The sequence below is a fragment of the Aquarana catesbeiana genome, linkage group LG03 (assembly GCF_042186555.1).
Source record: "Aquarana catesbeiana isolate 2022-GZ linkage group LG03, ASM4218655v1, whole genome shotgun sequence".
NCBI classification, from domain to species: domain Eukaryota; kingdom Metazoa; phylum Chordata; class Amphibia; order Anura; family Ranidae; genus Aquarana; species Aquarana catesbeiana.
Window position 1 is genome coordinate 688079439 of NC_133326.1, and position 27046 is coordinate 688106484.

Here is a 27046-nt window from a genome sequence, read left to right on the forward strand (position 1 = left end):
CCATTGTTGGAGTCAGTGGTAGGAATAGTGCCCCATTGTTGGAGTCAGTGGTAGGAATAGTGTCCCATTGTTGGTGTCAATGGTAGGAATAGTGCCCCATTGTTGGAGTCAGTGGTAGGAATAGTGTCCCATTGTTGGAGTCAATGGTAGGAATAGTGCCCCATTGTTGGAGTCAATGGTAGGAACAGTGCCCCATTGTTGGAGTCAATGGTAGGAACAGTGCCCCATTGTTGGAGTCAGTAGTAGGAATAGTGCCCCATTGTTGGAGTCAGTTTTAGGAATAGTGTCCCATTGTTGGAGTCAATGATAGGAATAGTGCCCCATTGTTGGAGTCAGTTTTAGGAATAGTGCCCCATTGTTGGAGTCAGTGGTAGGAATATTGCCCCATTGTTGGAGTAAATAGTAGGACTAGTGCCCCATTGTTGGAGTCAGTGACAGGAATAGTACCTTTTATTGGTGTGAGGAATAGTATCCCAAGGGCCGGATAAAAGCATGCAAAGGGCCACACCCAGCCCTTGGGCCGCAGTTTGTAGACCACTGTTATATAGTTTGAACACCATGTCCTAGATATATTACTTATCATTGTAAAAGAACTTACTCCACGCTTTATTTATTTTTTCCAATTTTTCCAGGAAAAAACAAACAAAACAAAAAAAACGCCTCTGAAAAAAAACGAAAAAACAAAACAAAAACGTTTTTTGCCAACTTTTCCGTTTTCTTTATTTTCCCAGGCCTTCCCATCTCTAGTTGCTCCAATAATTGCCACCTTATTATTGAATATCATGTACAGTAATTACTCTTCGATGTGTTAATGATTGACACACTACTCCCAGCCACTCAGGATGTCATCTCTGGTTTAGAGTAATGGTGCCACAGGATCCCAGGGGTGTGTTGTAAGTTAACCTCGCTCCTCAACCTTGGTCCTCAACCTCGGCCCTCCACCTCGGTTCTCAACCTCAGTCCTCAACCTCGCTCCTCAACCTCGGTCCTCAACCTCGGTCCTCAACCTCGGCCCTCCACCTCGGTTCTCAACCTCAGTCCTCAACCTCGGTCCTCAACCTCGGTTCTCAACCTCGGTCCTCAACCTCTGTCCTCAACCTCGGTCCTCAACCTCGGTTCTCAACCTCTGTCCTCAACCTCGATCCTCAACCTCGGTCCTCAACCTCGGTCCTCAAGTACCGCCAACAGGCCATGTTTTCACAGCTGCTTTAAATCAATATCAGTGTCAAGGTATTGATAAGAGCTATTTTATCCAAGGGAAGTTCCCAAAACATGGCCCATTGGGGGGTTACTTGAGGACCGAGGTTGAGAACCACTGTTGGAAGTTACCCATGGCTGCGATACATCAGTTTGGGATAGACCACTTCCTCCTCCCATAGACCCGGATACAAAGAAGTATACGCTGGTGCCCATGGAGCTCCCTTTAATCTTCTGTAGCTCCCCCCCCCCCCCGAGGAACTTACTTGGGAAGGTGATGTTCTTATAGTGTTGATTTCCCGTGAACTCTGCTGATAAATAAAGAGAGTATTCTTTGGGTCAATACCTCATTAATCAATATAATTATTATTATACAGGATTTATATAGCGCCAACAGTTTGCAAAGCACTGTAAAACATTAGGGAGGACAGTACAAGTACAATACAATTCAATACAGGAGGAATCAGAGGGGCCTGCTCGTAAGAGCTTACAATCTAGGAGGGAGGGTCAACTGATACAAAAGATAATACAGTAATACCTTGGATTACGAGCATAATTCGTTCCAGAAGAATGCTTGTAATCCAAAGCACTCATAAATCAAGGCGCGCTTCACCATAGGAATCAATGGAAACTCAGATAATGCGTTCCAGTGCCACAGCTGGTGTATGCAGTACTGTATGTGGCCATAGATGCGGGGGGGCGCCAGAGACACTCAGAAACACTTGGAAATGCTCGGAGACCACCTCTGAGACGCTCTGAGACATTTGAGACATTTGGGAGGAACTCGGGAACCGAGTGTCTAAGAGTGTCTTAAAAACATGTCCAAGCATCACTGGCGCCCCTACAATTCTGGCCACATGCGGTACTGCACACCCCAGAGTCTTGAATCCAGCTTGTCTTGCAAGACAATGCTCGCAAATCAAATCAGGAATTAAAAAAAAAAAAAAAAAAAGCTCGTATTGCGAAACACTCGTAAACCGCATTACTCGCAATCCGAGGTATTATTGTACCATATAATTACCCTTTTACCTGTTAATGGTCTGCACTTGCATTTGTCTTAAAGCGGACCATCAGTCATTTTTTTTTTCAACTTTCTATTAAATCTTCTGCCCTTGCTGTTGTTTTAACTTTGGATAAAACATTTTTTTTTCTGCCAGTAAATCCCTTATACAGCCCACTTCCTGTTTCTTGTCTGGTCATTAGCCTAGACTTATGACATCATACACAGCTCTCTCCCTCACTCTTGTGAGAGTTTTCCAGGAAGGGAAGGGGGATGAGTCATAAGAGGGCCGGTGAGAGCTGCAGCGCTGGAGGTGTGCCTCTGTGTAAATCCAGGAAGTGAACAGGCAGCAGCTTCAGCTGCCCACAGTTAAAATGGCTGCAGCCCGACTCAGTGGAGGGAGATCTCTGCAGCATATTTGGCAAGTACAGAATCACAGTATATATAAAATAATATGCAAAGTGGTTGGAGGGAAGCTTCAGAATGGCAAACATGTTTTTTTTTTTTTTTTTTACAAATTATGTGAGCAGACCGCAGTTCCTCTTTAAGTTGTAACCTCTACCATGTGAACTTTTTAGGAGTCATATTAGTCATTAGTGCAATTACCGGTCGGTTATGGAGACACAACCTTCTCCATACCTCCCAACTTTTTGAGATGGGAATGGGGGACACCTACCAGCAAACGTATGCAGGCATAGGACATGCCCCCTGCCACACCCCCTTAAAGGAGAATTAACCAAAAAAAAAAAGGTTAATTAAATCCACAAGGGCTTTTTTTTACCACCTCTATTCCTTTATATTGGCTTTTAAAATTTACAAATGCAACAATTTAGAAATTGGATGAAAGGTTTAGCGCTAGGAAACACTATTTGACAGATAAAAAGTGCATTTTATATACAACTATATAGATCAGATCAAAATGAGGGACAAATGAGGAGGAATGAGGGACAGAGGGACATTGCTCCAAATCAGGGAGTTATTGTCTCTCATTTCGGTCTGATCTATATAGATGTATATAAAATGCATATTTTATCTATTAAAAAGTCTTTTCCAGCGCTAAACTTTTCATCTGATTTCTAAATTGCTGCATTTGTAAATTCCAAAAGCCAATATAAAGGAATAGTAGTGGTAAAAAAAAGCACTTGTGGGTTTAACCAATCTTGTTTTTTTGTACAGTTCCCCTTTAAGGGGGTGTGGCAAGGGGAGTGTCCTATGCCTGCATACTTTTTCAGATAGATGTCCCTCATTCCCATCTCAAAAAGTTGGGAGGTATGAGAGTATCATGTAAAGCACATGTGTCAAACACAAGGCCCGTGGGCCGAATCGGGCCCTCCAGGCCATTTTAGGTTGCCCTCGCACCTCTCCTGCAGCTGCTGCACCTCTTTCATCTTGTCTCAGTAGTTGACAGCAGAGAGGATGACAGAACTCCTCTGCCAGACACTGTGCATCTCCGTGCAGCTGCAGAGAGGCTCTTCTCTGACATCCCCGCCCCCATCCCTCTCAGCAGTTGGCAGCAGAGAGGAGGACACAACTCCTACTACAGATCCTGCACCTCTCTGTGCATATGCAGCACCCCTTCCTCTCCTCCTTCACTGGTCTCAGCATTTGGCAGCTGACTCCAACCCTCCTCTGGTTCTCCCCCAGACCCTGCACTTTCTGCTTCCCATCTCTGCCCCTAGCTTCTTCACAGCAGCAGCACAAGGTAAAGGGTTGCACTGTGATGTAAGGGATGTAAGGGAGGTTGGGGGACTCTTGACTTTTGATGGTGGGGGGCTACAGATTTGAACGGGGCCCTTTGAGGGCGACTATAATGCTAATGAGGCCCACAATGAAATTGAGTTTGACGCCCCTTATGTAATTGATCGCTCCATTAAAACTTCCGGGCTGATTTAACCACTTAAGGACCGAGCCTCTTTCTGAGATTTGTTGTTTACAAGTTAAAAACATTTTTTTTTTGCTAGAAAATTACTTAGAACCCCCAAACATTATACATTTTTTTCTAACACCCTAGAGAATAAAATGGCGGTTGTTGCAATACTTTCTGTCACACCGTATTTCCGCAGCGGTCTTACAAGCGCACTTTTTTTTTTGGAAAAAATACACTTATTTTAATTAAAAAATAAGACAACAGTAAAGTTAGCCCAAATTTTTTTTTTTCGATTGTGAAAGATAATGTTACGCCGAGTAAATTGATACCCAACATGTCACGCTTCAAAATTGCGCCCACTCGTGGAATGGCGACAAACTTTTACCCTTAAAAACCTCCATAGGTGACGTTTAAAAAATTCTACAGGTTGCATGTTTTGAGTTACAGAGGAGGTCTAGGGCTAGAATTATTGCTCTCACTCTATCGATCGCAGAGATACCTCACATGTGTGGTTTGAACACCGTTTTCATATGTGGGCGCTACTCACGTGTGCGTTCGCTTCTGCGCACGACCTCGTCTGGACTGGGCGCATTTGAAAAAAAATTTTTTTTCTTATTTATTTTACCTTTTTATTTTTTATTTTTACACTGTTCTTTTAAAAAAAAATTGTGTCACTTTTATTCCTATTACAAGGAATGTAAACATCCCTTGCAATAGAAAAAAGCACGACAGGACCTCTTCAAAAAGACCTCAGATCTCATATTTACACTAAAATGCAATAAAAAAAAAAAAATGTCATTTAAAAAAAAATACAAAAAAAAATGTTCCTTAAAGAGCTATGGGCGGAAGTGACGTTTTGATGTCGCTTCCGCCCTGCAATGATATGGAGACGGGTGGGGGCCATCTTCCCCTCACTCGTCTCCATGTCACACAAGGGACAACATCCGATCGCCTCCGCCGCTGCTAACGGCCCGGGTAAGCGGCGGAGGGCTCCGGAGCGCGGCGGGAGGGAGGGGGCCCTCTCCTGCCGCCGATAAAAGTGATCTTGCGGCAAATCGGCCGCAGAGACCACTTTTATCTTGAAACGAACCGCCCACAGAAGAAGAGGATACTGGGTGTTATGGTAGCTAGCTGCTGCCATAACAACGATAATCCTCTTCAAAGTACCGACGTAGAACGACGGTGGGCGGTCCGGAAGTGGTTAAAAAAGCATTGAATGGTCAACTGATCAATAACCACACATTCACCCGGTTGTTAGCTGCAGTTGTTAAACACCACCTGATAATTGGCCAGATGAAACCAATCCTTAACGCTAGGTTCACACCTTAGCATTTTTGCGGCCCGTGTTTGCGGAGGCACGACAGCCCATTTAAATGAATGTGCTGCCGTGCCTGCATTTGCGCAAAAAAAAAAAAAAGTGCATTCACCTTTTCAAAAACCCAGCTGCAGGGAAATCGCACAGTCTTTTTGCATGGTCTTTTAGTAGCCACTGAAAGTAAGGAGGAGAAGATCCCTGGTGCCGCACATCCACGGAGTCCTATAGTAGTGATGGGAGAGATAACCTCAGCCTGGGCTGCCGCCAGGCCACGCCCCCGGCGGATTTTGCTCGAGCTTCCTGTATTAGAGTGACCCCACTTTGGATGGAGCACAGAGACACCTTTGGACAGTCTGGAGGGAGGGGAGTGCTAGATGTACTAGGAGATTTAGATAGATACACTAACAAATTGAGGCCAAATTCCAGCTCATGCTTTCTAAGCTTTTGCAACAACATTTTTTTTTTTCCTTTTGAGATTCTCACAATGTGAATGAAAAGATGCAGCAAGTCGGATAGATCCAGCCTCATTTCCAGGCTGGAGAGCAATCCCCAACCATGTAAGCAAAGGAGCTAGGGATAGTTAAAAAAAACAATTCATACATGGCCCTTTAGGTTTAGTATGAGTTTTAAAGGGGACCCCATGTGAAAAAAATAAATAAAAATCATGAACTAGCTTGCGCCCCCACCCACCCTTCTTCCCAAACTATACCAGGTATCATGCCCCCAACATAGGTGGTAAGGCTAAATAAAGACACCAGTCCATCCAGTTCAATGTGTGTGTGTGTGTATGTGTATTATGTCTCTACCACTTCCCATATCCCTGTATATTGTGTTCAATAGGAGGCCCATCTAAGAATTTTTTTAAATTAGCGTTAGCATCCACTGAAACCACCCATTGTGTAAGGGAGTTCCACATCCTCATCGCTCTAACAGTAACAAAAACCCTTACGCAGTTTAAGGTTGAACCCAACTTCATTGAGTGGTCAAGTGTCTTCTTGAGTGACCTAAGACTGAAGATATTTGTGTATCACTATCATATCCCCTCTCGGGCGTCTCTTCTCCATGGAGAATAAGTTCAATGTTTGTAGTCGTTCCTCATAACTGAGGTCTTCCAGTTCGCTTATTAGCTTAGCTATTAGGACTGGAAACCAGAACTGGATGGCATATCGAACCAGAGTCCAGTAAAGTGGTAGAATTATAGCTTTACCCTTTTTAATTTTGCTAATATTCGACTGGCTTTGCTTGCTGCAGCTTGGCAGTATTGCTGAGGCTGTAATCTACAAGGACCCCCAGATCTTTCTCCATCTATGATTCCCCCAAATGCCCTCCCTCTAGTGTGTAGCATTCATTCATATTTATGACTTTATGACCCCAAGTGAATTACTTTTATTATTATTATTGTTTTACAGGATTTATATATATATATATATATATATATATATATATATATATATATATAGCGCCAACAGTTTACGCAGCACTTTACAATATAAAAAGGAGACAATACAGTTATAATACAATAAAATACAGGAGGATTAAGAGGGCCCTGCTCAGAAGAGCTTACAATCTAATAGGGTGTACAAAAGGTTGTAACTGTGGGGAATGAGCTGATGGAAGTGGTAGGAGATTAGTTAGAGATGTGATAGGCTTTCCTGAAGAGATGAGTTTTCAGGGATCGCCTGAAGGTAGCAAGAGTAGGGGATAGCCGGACTGGTGGAGGTAGCGAGTTCCAGAGGTTGGGAGAGGCTCTGGAGAAATCCTGAAGACGATCATCGGAGGAGAAGACGAGAGAGCTTGGGAGTAGGAGGTCTTGAGAAGAGCGGAGAGGACGATTTGGGTGATATTTGGAGACAAGATTGGTGGTGTAGCTCGGGACAGAGTTGTGAATGGCTTTGTATGTTGTAGTTAGTATTTTGAATTTAATTCGCTGGGTGATTGGGAGCCAGTGTAGGGATTGGAGTAGAGGGTTGGCAGACACTGAGCGGTTGGTAAGGTGCATAAGTCTGGCAGCAGCATTCATGATAGACTGAAGAGGGGATAGCCTATGAAGAGGCAGGCCAATGAGAAGGGAGTTGCAATAGTCAAGGCGAGAGATAACAAGGGAGTGAATGAGCAGCTTGGTGGTTTCATTTGTTAAAAAGGGGCAAATTTTAGAGATGCTACGGAGGTGAATTCTACAAACTTTTGTCAACGATTGGATTTGGGGCTGAAATGACAAGTCAGAATCTAGGATTACACCTAGTACCCTGGCGTGAGGGGAGGGACTGATAGTTGCATTGTTGATTTTGAAGAAAAAGTCATGAGCACGGGCGGGGGGACTTTACTTTACATTTGAACCTCATTTGCCCTGTATTTGCCCATCCCTCTATTTCATTGAGATCTTCCTGTAGAGTTGCTATATCCTGTTGTAAAGTTATTACCCTGTAAAGCCTTGTATCATCAGCAAACACTGCGAGATTTAATTATTTATTCCAACCTCTATATAATTTATGAACAGGTTAAACGGGATTGGTCCCAGGACAGAGCCCTGGGGTGCCCCACTTAAAACTGCAGACCATTCAGTGGGGTACTTTGACCTCAACAGCATAGGGACGTAACCCCCATTTTGAGGACATGTGGCTTGGTATAGTTTAAGTTGATTGACAGTGCCTTGCCAATTATCCTTGAAAATGTTACCGTTCTTAAATTTGACTTCAATGGGGTTTGCTTTTGGCACTCAACCGTGCCCAAGTACGTTCAACTCATCATTTTTGATGAGAGAGAAAGAAGGAAATGGAGAAGACAAAAGAAAAGCAAAGTAAATTTCAGTTTTGAAGTACGGATCAAGTGTTCCCATTGAAAGGTTTCCCTTTATTCTTCTTCAGGTGACAGGTGTCAAATTTTAATTTCCCTTCAATTTTTGATAATGGTTGCCAGAACAAATAGAGATTGAATCTCCTCAGCAGGGACACGGCCATAAAAACTTGACAGGGGTTCTAACCTTGGTGAAGAGCTCCCTGACTAAACTCCAGGGTGCTACATCCTCCCCCTGCCCAAGAAACCACTTCTCGGAGTTTGCAGAAAAAATAGTTTGAGCACCCAAGCCTGAGAGCGAATGTCCTCTCAGGGGTTCTAACCTTTCCATACTAGGTTGTGCGTAACTCTTTTTGCACCATAAAACCTCAAATACTTGAATATAATTTTTTCTTCTTGTTTGTTGTTACAGGATATCCTGCACTTATCCAGTCTCAGCCACAATGGAAAAGTGGCTCCACCTTCTCCAAACCAGTCGCTATGGTGCCGCCAGGATTGGAGTGTCTTGTAGAGGTTGGTAATACAGCAGCCTATATGAAAGCGGTAGGGGGACGGCTGGGATGTCTTTTTTTTTCTCAGGATCTACTGATAAATGGAACTCTGACAAACAGTATACAGTATATATGATGCAGTCTGTGACTTGTATTAACACAGCAGATGAGTTTTCTCTTAGTCCTCCCTGTAACATAGATATACATTCAAACAGCACAGGCTATAGCTTATTTACATTTGTTTTTTCACATTAACACAGAATGCATGGACATGCACTTTCACTGGGCAAATGGCCAATTCTTTATAAACCAACCCATAAATTAATTTAACTAACTTCAGACAAACACAAATCTATATCCAGACAAAAAGGTTAAAAAAAAAAAAAATAATTATGAGGGAAGGCCCATGCTCGAGGCCAGTGTTGACAGACGTGCCTTTAGTAAGCTCTGCTCCTAACAAGCATTGAACCAATCTTAAAATCAGGCCAGATAAATGAATATTGTCTATTGGGCTCGTTATCACCTGCTGCTGCTATTTACAACCCGAATATGGCACCTCCCAGGCATGAGACGCAAGCTATGGAGCAGCTCTATCAAAAAGGCTCTGGTCCAAGCTGCAGCCAAGATGGCGACTGCTGAATTTGACCTCCCTCATGGCTATCTGGATCGCTACTCCACAGAGAAGATGAAGAGGACAGACATGCAAGCTCACCTTCACCTCAAAGGGACATATCCACCTACAAGGACCTGTTGTCTCAAAGAGATTAAAATGGTCCAAAAGGCTTTCCAGACAATGTCTAAACAGATGAGAGTGCTTCTCAAAAGAGATCCATGAGATCAGTCAAAGAACGTCTTACCTGGAGACAAAAATGAACGACCCCTCAGTCATGTTAAATAACCATGACAAAGACTTAAAGCGCCTATGAGAAGAAAATACTGCTGTCCAATACAAATTAGAGGACCTTTAAAACAGATCACACAGGTCTAACCTATGCTTTAGTGGCATGCCAGAGAACATCATGCATCTCCAATCCACAGTTGCAGCACATATCGAGACACTGACTCCTACCATCCCCATTAAAAACCTGGAGTATTTGTCCAAAGTGGGAACATGATTGATGTGATCTGATTTATATGTTCTGGCACTGCCTGGAAATAAGTTACGGATACTATATCCACAGTAGATGTGACTATTGTCCCGGTAGATCCTGTAATCTGCTTGCTGAGTGCGATAGATGAGGAATCGTATCCTCCTCCGACTTATATCATATGACCAGACTCTTGTTCCTTGCCCACAAACAAATTCCTAGTTTCTGGATGTCTCCTCGTATTCCCACCAAACAAATCTGGCTAGAACAAGGAAATTCCATATTAATAAGGGAGAAGCTAACATATCAGCATAGGAATGCCCTACACAAATTTTACTCTATATGGCAAAACTGGATGGATACTCCAGACCTGGTTCCCACCCAATTGATCCTCAACCAGCTCCTACAGGTCTAAAGGTATGCGGGAAACAGGATTTAGTGTGTTGATCCAGCGGTACAATTTCTTCATATTGTACAGGGTTATCAAAGAACTTCCATTGCGTTGACTTGATATACCCGATAAAGTGTGCATGTGGTAAAAACACCACGTGTTAATATGCAAATTTTGGTCTGTATTTGCTTGTACAGTCATTCTGACCTTTGTTCTACTTTTATCGTTTTTATTGATGTGGTCTCAGTTATTGTTACAGGCCACTACAATATTTTCTCTACCTACTTGTAGTGTAACTGAAACTGTATTATTGACAACTTTTGTATGCATCGCAATTTTTTGTTTAATAAAAATTTTCTGATCAAAAAAAAAAAAAAACAGCTGGAGTTTGAGCACATCCATTGGACACTTATCAAGAAACCCACATCAGATCCACTGAGGGATGTCATTGTGAAGTTCCTCTATTTCCACATCAAAGGGAGCATACTTCAAACAGTATGAGACAAACCCACACTTACCTTCCAAGGCTTTGAGTACCAAATATTTGCAGATCTGGCCCCTTCTACTATCGCTAAATGCCGGGAGATTAAACCTGCTCTTCAAATTTTGCAATGCCACTATATAGCTTTATGATGGACTTTCATATTCTGACTCCTCCCCCAATATGAAAAATTGTACTTATATCACCTGGATGGCTTTCATCTTCACAAGTCACCACCCAGGCCAACCTCACGAGAGTCCAACAGAAGTGATGGTTCTCCTGAAACAAAGCGTTTAACTTCTTCTCTCTTGTCTCCATAGGAAGCTGAAGTTTTTTCATGGAACCCCTTTCACACCATCATCCATATATGATTTAGGTCCAACCAGTTGACAATTAGAAATGGTCCAACTCATTTATCTCAATCTTTTTGCCATCAACTGATAATTACCCTGTTATGTTTTCTGTTCTGGGTGACCATTCTCCTGGTAGTTATTGCCTAGTTTGCAGATACTCCCCTTTGTCTCTTGATAATGTCCATACCTATAGCTCCTCTTCTCTCACCCCTGTCTTCCCTTACCCATTTTCTTGATTACAACACCCCTTGTGGTTTTACCCCATCTTCCCCCTAATTCCCTTCCTCCCCCTTTAATTCTCTTTGTTCACTATGTCATTATACTACAACAACCCCAGCAGAGTGGCTAACCTTTTTTAAGCAAATTCCCATTCCACAAACTCTTTCCATGTGCAACCTGCTAACTCTCTTATACCACACCATGTGATATTATGGATGTAGTTCCTTAAAAGGTGGCCATACATGGGTCAGTTTTTTGGGGGGGTTTAATCAGCAGGTTTGCCATTTGATGTGGATGCAAGAACTCTCCCCACTGTATCATTGTATTCTGACAGCGGGGAGACCCCCCACTCTCAAAATACACAGATCAGCGCTGCAGCCTATTGCCTGAGGCACTGATCGAGTGGAAATATACCATTGTGGTAATTGAACAGAAGTTGAAGTTGTTCAGTAAATCAACTCCTGTTCAACCACAGTAGCTACACATGGATCGAAGGTCAGTCGGTCCCTCCTGAACCATCTGAATTTCGATCCATGTATATGTAGCAAGGTCTTTTACCCCTTCTGGTTTCATGAGAACTTCCAAGGCCAAAGATAGCTGACATCCTTCAACATGTGGTGGGTTGTGAGGCATAGTGGGTGCAAAGATGGTGAAAGTCATTGGGCGCTAGACACTTCTTGGATGTAAAAGAGGTTTTATTTTATTTGACAGTCCTTTTTTAAATATTTTAGGGGAAAGAGGGTTAGGGCCAGGACACCCTTAGATAGTTGCAAACTCAATTCACAGACTCAGAGACTTCAATAGAAGAACAGCCGTACAGGGAAAGGCCCTAGCAAGGTGCCACTCGTGCAGGAATTCCTATGGTAACAGTCCTTTAACAGTTCCTAACTCAAATGTATCAGTTCTTTCAGCTACAACTGCTCCTTGTAGTTCTTCAATACTGAGCTCCTGGTCTCTCACTAGACCCTCTGATTCACTGACTATGAATCCCTTGAGCTCCTCCAAAATTTGCGGTGGTATCCCCTCAAGCGTCACCCCCGCTTCTCTGCTGGGTCCTTAGCTTGGCAATCCACATACTCCTCAAGCTTCACCCCTGCTAACTGGCTTGGTCCCTGGCTTGACACACAAGGCTGCTCTGCAAGTGTTTCCTTCGCTGATTGGGTCCCTGACTTGATCACCGCCTGAAGTTTCCCAATTATCCACCGTGCCCTTTGGTGAGAATATGGTTCCGGTACTTGCTTGTTACTCACTGTGGTCCCTGGTAAAGGCGATTGGCCCCTTCGTGGCGACAGCTTTCCTTCCACCTTCAACCACAACAGGTTCTCTGGCCAGCAGAACTGTCACTTTTGGTTGGACTACAAGCCGCAGTCCCAACCCTGCCCTGCCCTCTTACTTCTGGATAGGCCCTCACACAGCCTGGCAGCCAGATGCCCCCGGAATAGACCCAATCTCTGGCCTAGCAGCAATGCCTTTATTCAATAAAGTGTCATCCAAAATACAGGTCACAGCAGATTGGAACAAAGCTTACGCGTTTCACACTACACAGAGTGCTTAGCCATAACAACATAATGATCCAAACTGATTCAAATCCATTTAGTTTTTATGTTGCATTACATTTTTCATTACTATAATAAAATGCACTATGTATGAAATGCAAACATATTGAAATAAATACAGTTAGGTATAAAGCAGTGGCAGCAGGTGCTCCAATTTTTTTTTTGGGGGGGGGGGGGGGCGCAAACAAACTGAAAACTTCTGAAAAAAAAACCCATCAATTGCAGCCACTGTGCCCCATAAAATTAAGCCACTGTGCCCCATAAAATGCAGTCACTTTGCCATCAGATGTAGCCACTGTGCCCCATAAAATGCAGCCAATGTGCCCCAAAAAATGCAGCCACTGTGCCCCATAAAATGCAGCCACTCTGCCCCATCAAATGCAGCCACTCTGCCCCATCAAATGCAGCCACTGTGCCCATCATATGCAGCCTCTGTGACCCATCATATGTAGCCTCTGTGACCCATCATCTGTAGCCTCTGTGCCCATCATATGCAGCCTGTGTGCCCATAATATGTAACCTGTGTTCATTTGCTTTGGGTTAGCAAAGCATATTCATTTGCTTTGCTAATCCACCTAGGTGAACTGCAAGCGCAATGCTTTGTGCTCGCAGTTCACCTTTTTTTAAGCCTATTAGAGCCTATGGCTCTAATCAGGTGCATCAAAAACACCCCCCCCCGCCACTGTAATTTAGGTGCCCGGCGTCCGCTAAGGGGCCGGTTGCCAGAATGGGTGGTGTCTACAGCGGCCATGGATAGATTCATGCAATGCATGAATCTATCCATTCTACAGAGAGAGGGGTGGCTGGAGAGAGGGGGCGGTGCCCTGTGCGCCCTTATGGACGCACCGCCACTGGTATAAAGTGAAATCAGATGATGATTCCTACTTACTGTGTTTTGGTTAGATGGAGGTGGATCCATCAGAATCTCGGAGTCAGAACATAACGAATGAATCTGAAATTAATTTTGTTCCATTCGTTTTGTTATGATTCTGCGATTCTGATGGATCCACATCCATCCAACCCAAACAGAGTGGATAAGTAATCTCCAGAAATAATAAATTAATACGTTAAAATGAATATAACCAATGTTGTTCCAAAATACAAATCAATTCATGACAACGAATATACAAAACCAATCTGTACATACAGCCGTGGTCAGAAGATTTGAGAATGACACAAATATTCATTTTCACAAAGTCCGCTGCCTCTGTTTTTATGATGGCAATTTTCATATACTCCAGACTGTTATGAAGAGCGATCAGATTAATTGCAAAGTCCCGCTTTGCCATGAAAATGAACTTAATCCCATAACAAAAAAAACAAAAAAAAAACATTTCCACTGCCATCTGTGCATTATTTCAATATGTTTCCATTCTACATGTAGTGCATTGTTTAAAATGATAAAAAAAATGTTATCGCAAAATAAAAACGAAATGGATCCGCTTCAGTTCAATTCATTCATTATGTCGTTACGTTATATGGGATGCTTCAAACATTAACCGCTTCAACCCCGGAAGATTTTACCCCCTTCCTGACCAGAGCACTTTTTGCGATTCGGCACTGCATCGCTTTAATTGACAATTGCGCGGTCGTGCGACGTGGCACCCAAACAAAATTGACGTCCTTATTTTCCCCCACAAATAGAGCTTTCTTTTGGTGGTATTTGATCGCCTCTGCATTTTTTTTTTTGTGCGCTATAAACAAAAAAAGAGCGACGATTTTGAAAAAAAAAAGGAATATTTTTTTACTTTTTGCTATAGTAAATATCCTCCAAAAATTATATAAAAAAAGAATGTTTTCCTCAGTTAAGGCCGATATGTATTCTTCTACATATTTTTGGTAAAAAAAAAAAAATCGCAATAAGCGTATATTGATTGGTTTGCTCAAAAGTTATAGCGTCTACAAAATAGAGGATAGATTTATGGCATTTTTAATATAATTTTTTTTTTTTTATTAGTAATGACGGCGATTTTTATCGGGACTCTGACATTATGGCGGACACATCGGACTCTTTTGACACTATTTTGGGACCATTGTCATTTATACAGCGATCAATGCTATAAAAATTGTCACTAGGCAGAACGGGAAAATGTCTTGTTGACATAGGCATCTCCCCGTTCTGCGGCTCCGTGACATGATCGCCGGAAAACACCCTCAGACATCAAGTCAGCGGGTCCCGTGGGAACGGTCACGCTGTACGCGGCGGGCGCGTGCCCGCTAGCCCTGCCAGTTAAAGGGGACGTACGGGTACGCCCATTTGCCCACCGCTGCCATTGTGCCGACGTATATCGGCGTGCGGCGGTCGGCAAGTGGTTAACAAATGGCCCAAACTATCGCATCAAGTCATCCGAATGAAACAAATGAATGCGAATGATTCAGTGTTTCGTTATAATTTATTTCGGATTTGTTGAAATTAGTTTCTATCGGGGCTTTTTTTCTCAGGGAATAGGTGCAGGAACTTCCTCCTTTCGAATCACCCCTTGTCTCCGCCCCCTACACACCTCTGAGCACTGACGTTGGGTTCCACACCCTACCCACCTCCCAGTACCCCCCCTTCTAGAGAATACAGAACAAAGTAATTTGTATAGAATTTGATACAGATAACAAGAAAAGCAATAACATAGATCCCCTGCAGCCAACATCAATAGACAACCTCCATTCAATAATATACCCTCAGCAACAATAGACCTCCACTAGCAATAATAGATCTTCCAACCGCCAGCAACAAACCCTCCCTCAACAGTAGATCCCTTCCAGCAACAAGTAACCCCCTCCCACAACAATAGATCCTCCACCAGCAACAGTAAACCTCCCCAGCAACACTAGACCCCCCACAACAATAGATCCCCCCGCCCCCCCAGCAACCATAGATCTCCCAGCAGCCAGCATCAGTAATCCCTCCAGCATACTATAGTACCCCTCGCCATTACATACATTCTGTGCTGGAGGTGCCGGAACTGCGTTCCCCCGCGTTCCCACTGAAAAAAATCCCTGGTTTCTATTGTGATTTGCAGTTTCGAAAACATCCGACTAACAAAAATTTCACCTGAATTTTGATTTGTAATGAAACGAATCGCACATGAAAACTCAGTATATAGTAATTCACCTATGGAGTCCCTGAGGAACAGAAGAGACCGGCAGGAGGGTTTATCCCTCCACCATCTTCTATACAAAGAAATCCCAATTTTGGAGGACCATAAGAGCTGTTCTATCAAAGAGAGAAACATTTCATTATTGAAAGTATAGAAAGGTATACTGCAAGAAGCCTGTGGTTTCCCCAGACTACAGGAGTCTACCCAGGGTCCTGGGTCCTCAGCTTCTGTTAGATAACACGATAGATAAGATAAGATAGATGAGGGAGACTTCAAAGAAATTATTATTATTATACAGGATATAACAGTACAGTACATAAAAGCACAAAACAGAAACATGGAAAAAAAAATAAAAATAAAACATGACCAAAATTACTTTTTTTTTTTAATCAATTTCTTTTTTTTTTTTTTTCAGGTGGAAGAAGTGATATTAAAGGATAAAGGTAGGAGAATGGAATGATTAGAGATTATTATAGAGTTTCCTGTCCCTGATGCCGGTCACTTTTTCTTGAGTAACAAGAATCTCTGTACGTTCTAACGAGAGCAATATTTAGAGTTCTACATTTTTTTTTACAGGTTTGTAAAGTGCTTGTAAACCCACAAAAAAACAAACAAACTGCAAAACAAAGGCATAATGAGCTAGTATGCATAACATACTAGCTCATTATGTAATACTCACCTTAGATCGAAGCTGTTTTAGCGGTCCCGGCACACTGCTCTACCCGGCGACATCTCTTCCTGAGTTATTTCCGGGTATCGTGGGCTCCGGGGCTGTGATTGGCCGGAGCCGTGATGACGTCACTCAGGCGCGCGGTAACGGCACGTCAGCAACGAGCCGTTGCTTCAGTGCACATGGGCAGATAATGTCGGCTCATGCTGATACAGGGGATATCTCCTAAACTGGGCAGGTTTAGGAGATATCCACGGTAGCTACCTTATTATAGACTTACCTGTAGTGAAAAGTGAGTGTAAAGGGTTTACAACCACTTTAAATAGCACCGAGGACTTTTGTTGCACTTTACATACACATAGGACTCTTCTCTCAAGCAGCTTACAATTTAAGGTCCCTACCTTACAAACTAAGGCTGATTTAGACAGGAGCCAATTAAACTAGAAGTATGTCTTTGGAGGAAACTTCTGCAAGCCGCAGGGGGAACATGTGTAGTTTGACCTCCCTGCAAGGGTGGCGCTGTTTGGAAGCCTCAGTTCCGAGAGGGTAGAGGACAAGGGAGGAACTCAGGTTCCTCTAAAGCCTTCGTAGGTGTCATCAGGGGAGAAGCTGCCTGATTGGATGTTGCTGCCCTGGCTGACCTCCATGGACATCTTTGGTGTGGGCAGTGCTAATAAATAGCAATATTTGCATTGGGTTGGCATGCATTTGCCTAGTGCAGGCATGTCCAATTGTGGCCCGCATTCCGGTTTAAACTGGCCCCCCTGGTAATTTGGATATATATATATCTGCGCTGCCTCGGAGAGGACAGGGAGGGGGGCGGGACGAGCGCCGTCAGATTACATACAGGAGAATCTCCTGTTTAATTGGTGGTGTCTGTAATAGGAAGTCCCGTCTCCTGGGCCGCCATTGGACGACTGTTCTGTCTATTATAGGAGGCGGGACTTTGTATTAAAGAGGCCGCCAAGAAAACAGGAGATTCTCCTGTATGTAATCTGTGGACGCTCGTCCCACCCCCTCCCTTTCCCCTCCGAGGCAGCACAGATAAATACGGTATATGTTTGTGGCCCTGGGGGCCACACAAGAGATAGAGAGATAGAGATATATATATATATCTCTATCTCTCTCTCTCTCTCTCTCTCTCTCTCTCTCTCTCTCTCTCTCTCTCTCTCTCTCTCTCTCTATCTATATATATATATATATATATATATATATATATATATATCCAAATTACCAGGAGGGCCATTTTAAACCAGAATGCAGGCCAGGCAAACAGCTAAATACATAGTTGAAACTAATGCAAACACTTTAGGGTTGTAGTTAGAGAAAAATTGCATTGCTCTTCATCCTGTGAAACTGCATGTGTGAATGGAGGCAAAATCAAATGTTATTAGGCTATTCTCTTTCCAGGTCAAAAAAAGAAAGAATAGAGTGAATCGGCAAAATACTGTAATATGGCCACTGGGTGGAGCTGATGAGCAACACAAATAAATACTTATCTACTATGATCGTCAGATCCATCTAGCGGCCACAATGCAGTATTGTTCCTGAATTATTCTATGAAGATCGCTCGACCTGGAGAGAAAATAGCTTAACCACTTCAGCCCCGGAAGGATTTGCCCCCTTAACGACCAGGCTTTAACTGACAATTGCGCGGTCGTGCAACACTGTACCCAAACAAAATTGACGTCCTTTTTTACCCACAAATAGAGCTTTCTTTTGGTGGTATTTGATCACCTCTGCGGTTTTTAATTTTTGTGCTATAGACAGACAATTTAAAAAAAAAAAATATATATATATTTTTTACTTTCTGCTAAAATACATATCCCAAAAAAATATAAAAAAAAACAAATTTATCAATCGGTTTAGGCCAATATATATTCTTCTACATATTTTTGGTAAAAAAAAAAAAAAAATTGCAATAGGCGTATATTGATTGGTTTGTGCAAAAGTTATTGCGTCTACAAACTACGGGATAGATTTAGGGACTTTTTTTTATTTTTTATTGTTTTTACTGGTAATGATCTGTGATTTTTAGTGGGACTGCGAAATTACGGCGGACAAATCTGACCCCAAATGACACTTTTCGGGGACCAGCGACATTATTACATTGATCAGTGCTATAACAATGCCCTGATCAATGTAAAAATGACACTGGCAGGGAAAGGGGTTGACACTAGGGGGCGATCAAGGGGTTAAGTGTGTTCCCTGGGTGTGTTCTAACTGTAGGGAGGATGGGCTTACTGGAACATGACAGAGATCACTGCTCCGATCACTGGGGACAGAAGACCTCTGTCATGTCATCTGGCAGAACGGGGAATCCCCTTGTTTAGATAGGCAGTTCCCAGTTCTGCCTCTCTTCACCGAATCCGCGAGACCTGCGGGCGCGCTTCCGTGGCGGAGCATGCACCTGCTATGCCCCGTACAGGTATGTCGGTTCCTGCAGGAGAGCCGACCTGCCGCAATATATCTGGGTGAGCTGGTCAGCAAGTGGTTAAAGTGGAGTTCCACCCAAAAGTGGAACTTCCGCTCATTTGTTTCCCCCCCTCCGGTGCCATTTGGCACCTTTCTAAAATCTTAGTAATAAAATAATATAATAATTCAGAGTCCTTGGTACTCAAGATTCAATCAATGTACATAAAAAAATGTGTCTAGCAGAACCGTGATTAGTGAATATGTTGTAATTGTATATAAAAAACATCTAAAAGCTGCTTCTCACTGCCCACACATTTATTATGCTAAAGAACGTACCATGTGAAAAATCGCCTATCCCCCCCTTCAGAGGACAATTAATAGTCATCATATATAAAGGATATGACAGTGCTGTAAGGAATGGAAGGTTCCTCTATTACAAATGAAAGTCCATAACTCCTAATATGTAATCTGGGATGGTGGGCCCATTGTTCACAACTCCATACTGAGGTTTATGTACACAGAGGACACTACATCAATGATCTTACCTACTGACATATCTGAATGGTGTATATCAGCCTTTTTCAACCTTCCCAACATAGAGGAACCCTTGACAAAAACTTTTCAGGCTCAGGGAACCCCTGCTAAAAGTTAATACTGTACAGTATCTCACACAAGTGAGTACATCCCTCACATTTTTGTAAATATTTATTATATCTTTTCAACACTGAAGAAATGACACTTTGCTACAATGTAAAGTAGTGAGTGTACAGCTTGTATAACAGTGTAAATTTGCTGTCCCCTCAAAATAACTCAACACACAACCATTAATGTCTAAACCACTGGCAACAAAAGTGAGTACACCCCTAAGTGAAAATGTCCAAATCGGGCCAATTAGCCATTTTTCCTCCCCGGTGTCATGTGACTCATTAGTGTTACAAGGTCTCAGGTGTGAATGGGGAGCAGGTTTGTTAAATTCGGTGTTATCGCTCTCACTCTCTCATACTGGTCACTGGAAGTTCACATGGCACCTCATGGCAAAGAACTCTCTGAGGATCTGTAAAAAGAATAGTTGCTCTACATAAAGATGGCCTAGGCTATAAGAAAATTGCCAAGACCCTGAAACTGAGCTGCGGCACGGTGGCTAAGACCATACAGCGGTTTAACAGGACAGGTTCCACTCAGAACAGGCCTCACCATGGTCGACCAAAGAAGTTGAGTGCACGTGCTCAGCATCATATCCAGAGGTTGTCTTTGGGAAATAGACGTATGACTGCTGCCAGCATTGCTGCAGAGGCTGAAGGGTTGGGGTCAGCCTGTCAGTGCTCAGACCATAACGCCGCACACTGCATCAAATTGTCTGCATGGCTGTCATCCCAGAAGGAAGTCTCTTCTAAAGATGATGCACAGAAAGCCCGCAAACAGTTTTCTGAAGACAAGCAGACTAAGGACATGGATTACGGGAACCATGTCCTGTGGTCTGATGAGACCAAGATAAACTTATTTGGTTCAGATGGTGTCAAGCGTGTGTGGCGGCAACCAGTGAAGAGTACAAAGACAAGTGTGTCTTGCCTACAGTCAAGTATAGTGGTGGGAGTGTCATGGTCTGGGGCTGCGTGAGTGCTGCCGGCACTGGGAGCTACAGTTCATTGAGGGAACCATGAATGCCAACATGTACTGTGATATACTGAAGCAGAGCATGATCCCCTCCCTTTGGAGACTGGGCCGCAGGGCAGTATTCCAACATGAAAACGACCCCAAACACACCTCCAAGACGACCACTGCCTTGCTAAAGAAGCTGAGGGTAAAGGTGATGGACTGGCTAAGCATGTCTCCAGCCCTAAACCCTATTGAGCATCTGTGGGGCATCCTCAAACGGAAGGTGGAGGAGGGCAAGGTCTCTAACATCCACCAGCTCCGTGATGTCCTCATGGAGGAGTGAAAGAGGACTCCAGTGGCAAACTGTGAACCTGTGAATGCCCAAGAGGGTAAAGACAGTGCTGGGAAATAATGGTGGCCACACAAAATATTGACACTTTGGGCCCAAATTGGACATTTTCACTTAGGGGTGTACTCACTTTTGTTGCCAGCGGTTTAGACATTAATGGCTGTGTGTTGAGTTATTTTGAGGGGACAGCAAATGTACACTGTTATACAAGCTGTACACTCACTACTTTACATTGTAGCAAAGTGTCATTTCTTCAGTGCTGTCACATGAAAAGATAGAATAAAATATTTACAAAAATGTGAGGGGTGTACTCACTTGTGTGAGATACTGTATATCTACAACTCAAGATACATTCGTTTGATAGTAAGTGGGAGGAATACTCCTTACACTTGTGGTCAGTGGGAATAATTATCCCCTTACAAACAGCTAAACAGATAAATGGTGTCAGTGGGAACTTATCTGAGAGGAAGAAATTGCTCATCACTCAAGGAACCCCTAGAAACCTCTGGAGGAATCCCAGGGTTCCATGGGACCCTGGTTGAGACACCCTGGTCTATATACTCCAATGGTCTCCATCAAAGAGGACAAATATCCAAGTCCAACCCATCCATGGAGGATAATATATCAACCATTGAAGGATAATGATGCGCTATGACACAAACCTGTAGACTTTGGTTCACCAACATGTGCTGTGATTGTTGTCCTCGTTCTCCAATATCACAGCTTCTTTAAAGGACACGGCAGTCCTACTATGAGGTGGTATCAAAAAGTTTATTGTGGGCAATACGTGATCCCACTTCACGCTTCACACATCATTGTGGAGATCCAGGGCGAAACGCATAAGGTGCTTTGAAAAGAAGACTTCCAGGACAAATTCCAGAAGTGGCAGGATCGCTGGGAGCGCTGTATTGCTGTGCAAGGGGACTATTTTGAAGGTGATAGTGTGTAAAGGTAGATAAATAAAGTACTTTATTGTAAAGAGAGCTAGTCTCTAAACATTTTGATGCCACCTCGTATGGTAATACCCACAAGAATGTATCCTCTAAGTGATATTAGACCCCTTTCACACTGGGGCACTTTGCAGGTGCTACAGCGCTAAAAATAGCGCTTGCAAAGCGCCCTGAAAGAGCCGCTGCGTTGTCTCCAATGTGAAAGCCCCGAGGGCTTTCACACTGGAGCGGTGCGCTGGCAGAACGGTAAAAAAAGTCCTGCTAGCAGCATCTTTGGAGTGGTGAAGGAGCAGTATGTATACCGCTCTGTGATGAAGGCGAAGGCAGAGATCATCTGGGCTGGATGGCTTAAGTGTCGGTTCACACTGAGGCAGCACGACTTGCAGCGCAACTGCCTCAGGCGACCCAGGACATGACAGGAGCGGCGACTTGCAAAATGACTTCTGTATAGAAGTCAATGCAAGTCGCCTCAAGTCGCCCCCGAAGTAGTACAGGAACCTTTTTCTAAGTCGGAGCGACTTGCGTTGCTCCGATTAGAAGGGTTCTATTGTACAGAACGGGACGCTACTTGTCAGGTGGCTAAGTCGCCTGACAAGTCGTCCCAGTGTGAACCGGCACTAAGTAAGCAGGACTGACGAGCAGAACATCATCAACAGGTGAGTCACTGTGGAGAGATAGAAGCTGGCATTTAGCCGACAGCTGAGAGGCCAGCTCAGAGTGTGTTTTGAAATCCATCAAACTGGTTTGATGTTGAATTTTAAAATCAGCTGTGTTCTGTCAGATTAGCAAACCTGTCAGATCAGCAGGCTTGCCAATGATTTTAAAATCCAGCATCAAGATTTTCTAAATACTGTATTTCACTATATAACTGGTAAAAAGAAGCGTGAAATGCAAGACTTCGGTGGGTGTAAAAAGATGTCCGCTTGCCGCCTTCTGACTGTAGGCTTACTGCGGACGAGTGCGGGGTGTACCAAGATGGCTCCGACAGAACGTTACTTCTGTTACCTAATCTGATGGGTCAACGATTTTGATGGAACACCTGCACTGCATAGAGAAGCACAGGCACCCAGTGAGGACATCACTGGTTTTAAAATAAGGTATCTAATGAAAACATTAAATTGAATCATTTCATTACCATGTCAATGAGAGGGAGGAGGGAGGAGATTAACATCATCTTACACCCATGCACCTTTTAATGTGTCTTTAAAGTGGAACTTTACCCATAACAACTTGATAAAAAATAATGTTCTTTAGCAAAGAACATACATTCCACATTAATAATTAGGCTACCAAAATTAGTGTGTGCTGTAAATTTCCCCCGGCATTGTTTCTTCTTACTGGAGGCTGACATTTTTCTGAAGCCCAGAGCCCCTGAGCAGAAGTAAATCCTAAAGTGGAACTAAACCCATCAATTTAATGGTTTCAAAAACAGTCACATTCCTGGAATGCCAGGATTGCTAACTGTCACATTTGCTTGTGTGCTCAATCAAACTGTCAAACCATCAAATGTCTGGTGTCATAACTGATCACATGTCCAGCACCATGGCAGCTGCAGATCAAACAGAAGCAGCTTCCTTGGCTGTACAGGATAGGAGGGTTAAATTCTGCTTTAAGGCCTCTACAAACTCGTCAGTGTCTAAAAAATGGAGAGCAACTGAGCATGTGCAGAGCAGGGTGAGACTGTGTATTACTGGATTTTAACCCCTTCGCACCTAAGGGTAAAACAAATGTTAATGCCTAAGCACAATTTTGCAACTTTGACATGTGTTAGTAAAACATCACAACTACTTTGTGCATCCAGGTGGATTATACCATGTTTTTTTTTTTTCAGGACAAATTGGTCTTTCATTTGGTGGTAAATAGTAATGGATATTCTCTGATTTTTTTTTTTTTTATTATTATCAAAGGAAAACTGACCCAAAATAGTAAAAAAAAAATCTTTTTTTTTTTTTTTTTTTTTTAAATTTAGCTGTATATTTCTTGCAGTTACCATAATCTTCCACCAAAGAACAACCCAAAATAAATTCTCCTGCTCCTGACGATCGCAGCGATACCGCATATGTGTATGTTAGTTGTTGTTTGTAACCCTGAGTACAGCTCAGAAACAATAGTGCGCATTTTACTTTTTTTTCTCCTACCTAAAACACACCGACACTGATACTAATTAAAATATATATATATATATATATATCCTGCCGGAAATAAATACGGACCTTGACCTTTGACCCTGACCTTGACCCAAACTCTAACCCTGGCACTGACCTAGATCAAACCTTGATATTGTTTTTTTTTTTTTTTTTTCCTATTTTTTTTAATTTTTTTTTTTATTATTATTTTATTCATTTTCTTTACACACAGTTTTTTTTTTTTTTTTTTTACACACAGTTGTTTTTTTTGTTTTTTTTTTTACACACAGTTGTTTTTTTTGTTTTTTTTTTACACACAGTTGTTTTTTTGTTTTTTTTTTACACACAGTTGTTTTTTTTGTTTTTTTTTTACACACAGTTGTTTTTTTTGTATTTTTTTACACACAGTTGGTTTTTTTTTTTTTGTTTTTACACACAGTTGTTGTTTTTTGTTGTTTTTTACACACAGTTGTTTTTTTTTTTTTTTTTTTACACACAGTTGTTTTTTTTGTTTTTTTTACACGCAGTTGTTTTTTTTGTTTTTTTTTTTACACACAGTTGTTGTTTTTTGTTGTTTTTTACACACAGTTGTTTTTTTTTTGTTTTTTTTACACACAGTTGTTTTTTTTGTTTTTTTTAAAAGGAGAGAGCTACAATGTATCTCTCGCCTCCATTTAGAGAGAGAAAACATGGGGGGGGCGGGTTTCACAGTGACTGGTCACTATAATAGCCAATCAAAGGCTATCACGACAATCAGGTGACCCAGAAGTAAGAGTTCCGGGTCCCGATCGTTAGTATGTGGCATGGGATTCCCGGTTAGATCCCAATCTCTGTGCTGGGAGCACACCATGCAGCACACGCTCCCAGCACAAAGACAGATACGCAAATATGCAGCCCCACGGAAAAAAAAGCCCAGTCCTGTTTGGCCGCATATTTGCGTGCGCTCTGCGCCGAGGGGTTAAACTTTATAGACACCTATTTTTTATGTTTTAGATAGCTATACCTGCAGCCAACCAAGGGGTCAACCTGAAGTCATCTAGCAACACTTAATTTTCTGACTAAAATTCCACTTTAACCACTTGCCAACTGTATAACTTACATACTATATACGGCGGCAAAGTGGCACTGCTGCGCCTAGTACATGCTCCGGCACATCCGAAACTGGGGTGCGCATGTGCGCCCCCACCGGCCTGCTCCCACTGTAATTATACACAGCGGGAGCTGATCGGTGGGTATCGTGGACTCGATGTCCGCCAGCATCCGCCAATCCTTTACTACTGAGGGAAAACGGCGGTCTGCCTATGTGAACAAGGCAGATCGCCGTTCTGTCATTAGGGAAGGCATTGGTCCTTTGTTCCTGCAAAGCAGGGACAAATATCCATGCGTTCCATAAGTACCCTCCCCCATAGTACAAAAAGTCACTGGCTAGGCACACAGTTATCCCTTTGATCACCCCTGATGTTACCACCTTCCTAGCCAGTGTCATTAGTACAGTTACAGTGCATATTTTTAGCACTGATCACTGTATTCGCTTTACGGGTCCCCAAAAAGTGTCAGTTATGCCGCGTACACACGACCGGTTTAGCCGTCGTATTAAACTCTGACAGTTTCTCCGACATAACTCAGACGGAATTCCATTCAAGCGGTCTTGCCTACACACGGTCAACCCAAAGTCCGACAAAGTCCGACCATCCAGAACGCGGTGACAACACGGGAATAGAAAAAGGAAGTTCAATAGCCAGTAGCCAGTAGCTTCCGTCTCGTACTTGCTTCAGAGCATGCGTATTTTTTGGTACGTCGGAACAGCATACAGACAAGCGTTTTTTTCGGAAATATTTAGAACATGTTCTATTTCCAGGTCCGTCAGATTTTTCGGAAAAAAAAAAGTCCTGATGAGGCCTACACACTATCGATATATACGATGAAAAGCTTCCGTCTGACTTTTTCTGTCGGACACGGCATTAATGTCCGACTTTCCGCCACAATATCGCAGTCACACTATAAGTCGCTGATCGCTGCCATTACTAATAAAAAATAAAAAAAAATATGTAGCAGAATACATATTGGCCTAAATTGATGAAGAAATTCGATTTTTTTTTTTTTTTTTTTTACATTTTTGTATTGGATGTGTTTTATAGCAGAAAGTAAAAAAAAATGTTCTTATTTTCAAAATTGTCGCTAATTTTTAGCTTATAGCGCAAAAAATAAAAACCGCAGAGATGATCAAATACCACCAAAAGAAAGCTCTATTTGTGGGAAAAAGTGATACTTTTTTTTTTTCAATGATTTTTTTTAGACATGATACTTAAAATGGTTTTAGTTGATGTGCAACAGGAATATACAGATGTATTCAGACAACTCAATTCTTGAAATATAATAAAAATACATTTCTAAAAAAAAGAAAAGTCGCTGGAGCTGGACTTTTATTGACCACCCACAGGAAGCTGCATCTCAGAGACCAGTTAGTTTTTGTAAATGCTGATGTGTGGATGTGTGTTGGGGTGCAGAGCAGACGCAGGGTTGGCGAGAAGGATGTAGCTGGCAGAGTCAGGTGAACACTGCTCATCCTTGCCGGCAGCTGGAGCTCATTTTTAGTACATAAGGCTCCCAGTATTCCACGTTTAGAGGAGCTCTTTAGCAGTCTTTGACCTGACCCAACATTCAGTTTTTCAGACCAAGAACGGGCAGGATCTGTTCACTGTATGGCGGGAGTCGGAGTGCTGTGGCCCTTCACTGAACCTACGCCTTCGTGATCCATACAAGAGGGACGTGGTTTCCCTTAACCTGACCGATGGTGACTGCTGTGGAGGGCAAACCTATGTAAGTATTCTGTTCCTGTAAAAAATCAGCTGAATACATTTATCATTAGGCCATGCTGCAGGAGATGATCAGAGACGGGGGACTTGTTTTAGGAGATGATCAAAGACTGGGACATGCTGTAGGAGATGATCAGAAATGGGGACTTGCTTTAGGAGATGATCAAAGACTGCGGACATGCTGCAGGAGATGATCAAAAACTGGGGACATGCTGCAGGAGATGATCAGAGACTGGGGACATGCTGCAGGAGATGATCAGAGACTGAGAACTTGCTGCAAG

At 42.8% G+C, this 27046-nt stretch overlaps 1 protein-coding gene across 3 annotated transcripts in view; it reads left to right on the forward strand.

Annotated features, from left to right (window-relative positions):
* The window catches only part of LOC141133571 (uncharacterized), a 97346-nt gene that overhangs the window by 52293 nt on the left and 18007 nt on the right, over nucleotides 1-27046 (forward strand). For all 3 annotated transcript variants that reach the window (XM_073623036.1, XM_073623037.1, XM_073623035.1), the window contains 3 exons: nucleotides 8585-8685; nucleotides 16259-16286; nucleotides 26615-26769. In XM_073623036.1, the coding sequence (XP_073479137.1) occupies nucleotides 8585-8685; nucleotides 16259-16286; nucleotides 26615-26769 (284 nt within the window). The remainder of the gene's footprint in view (nucleotides 1-8584; nucleotides 8686-16258; nucleotides 16287-26614; nucleotides 26770-27046) is intronic.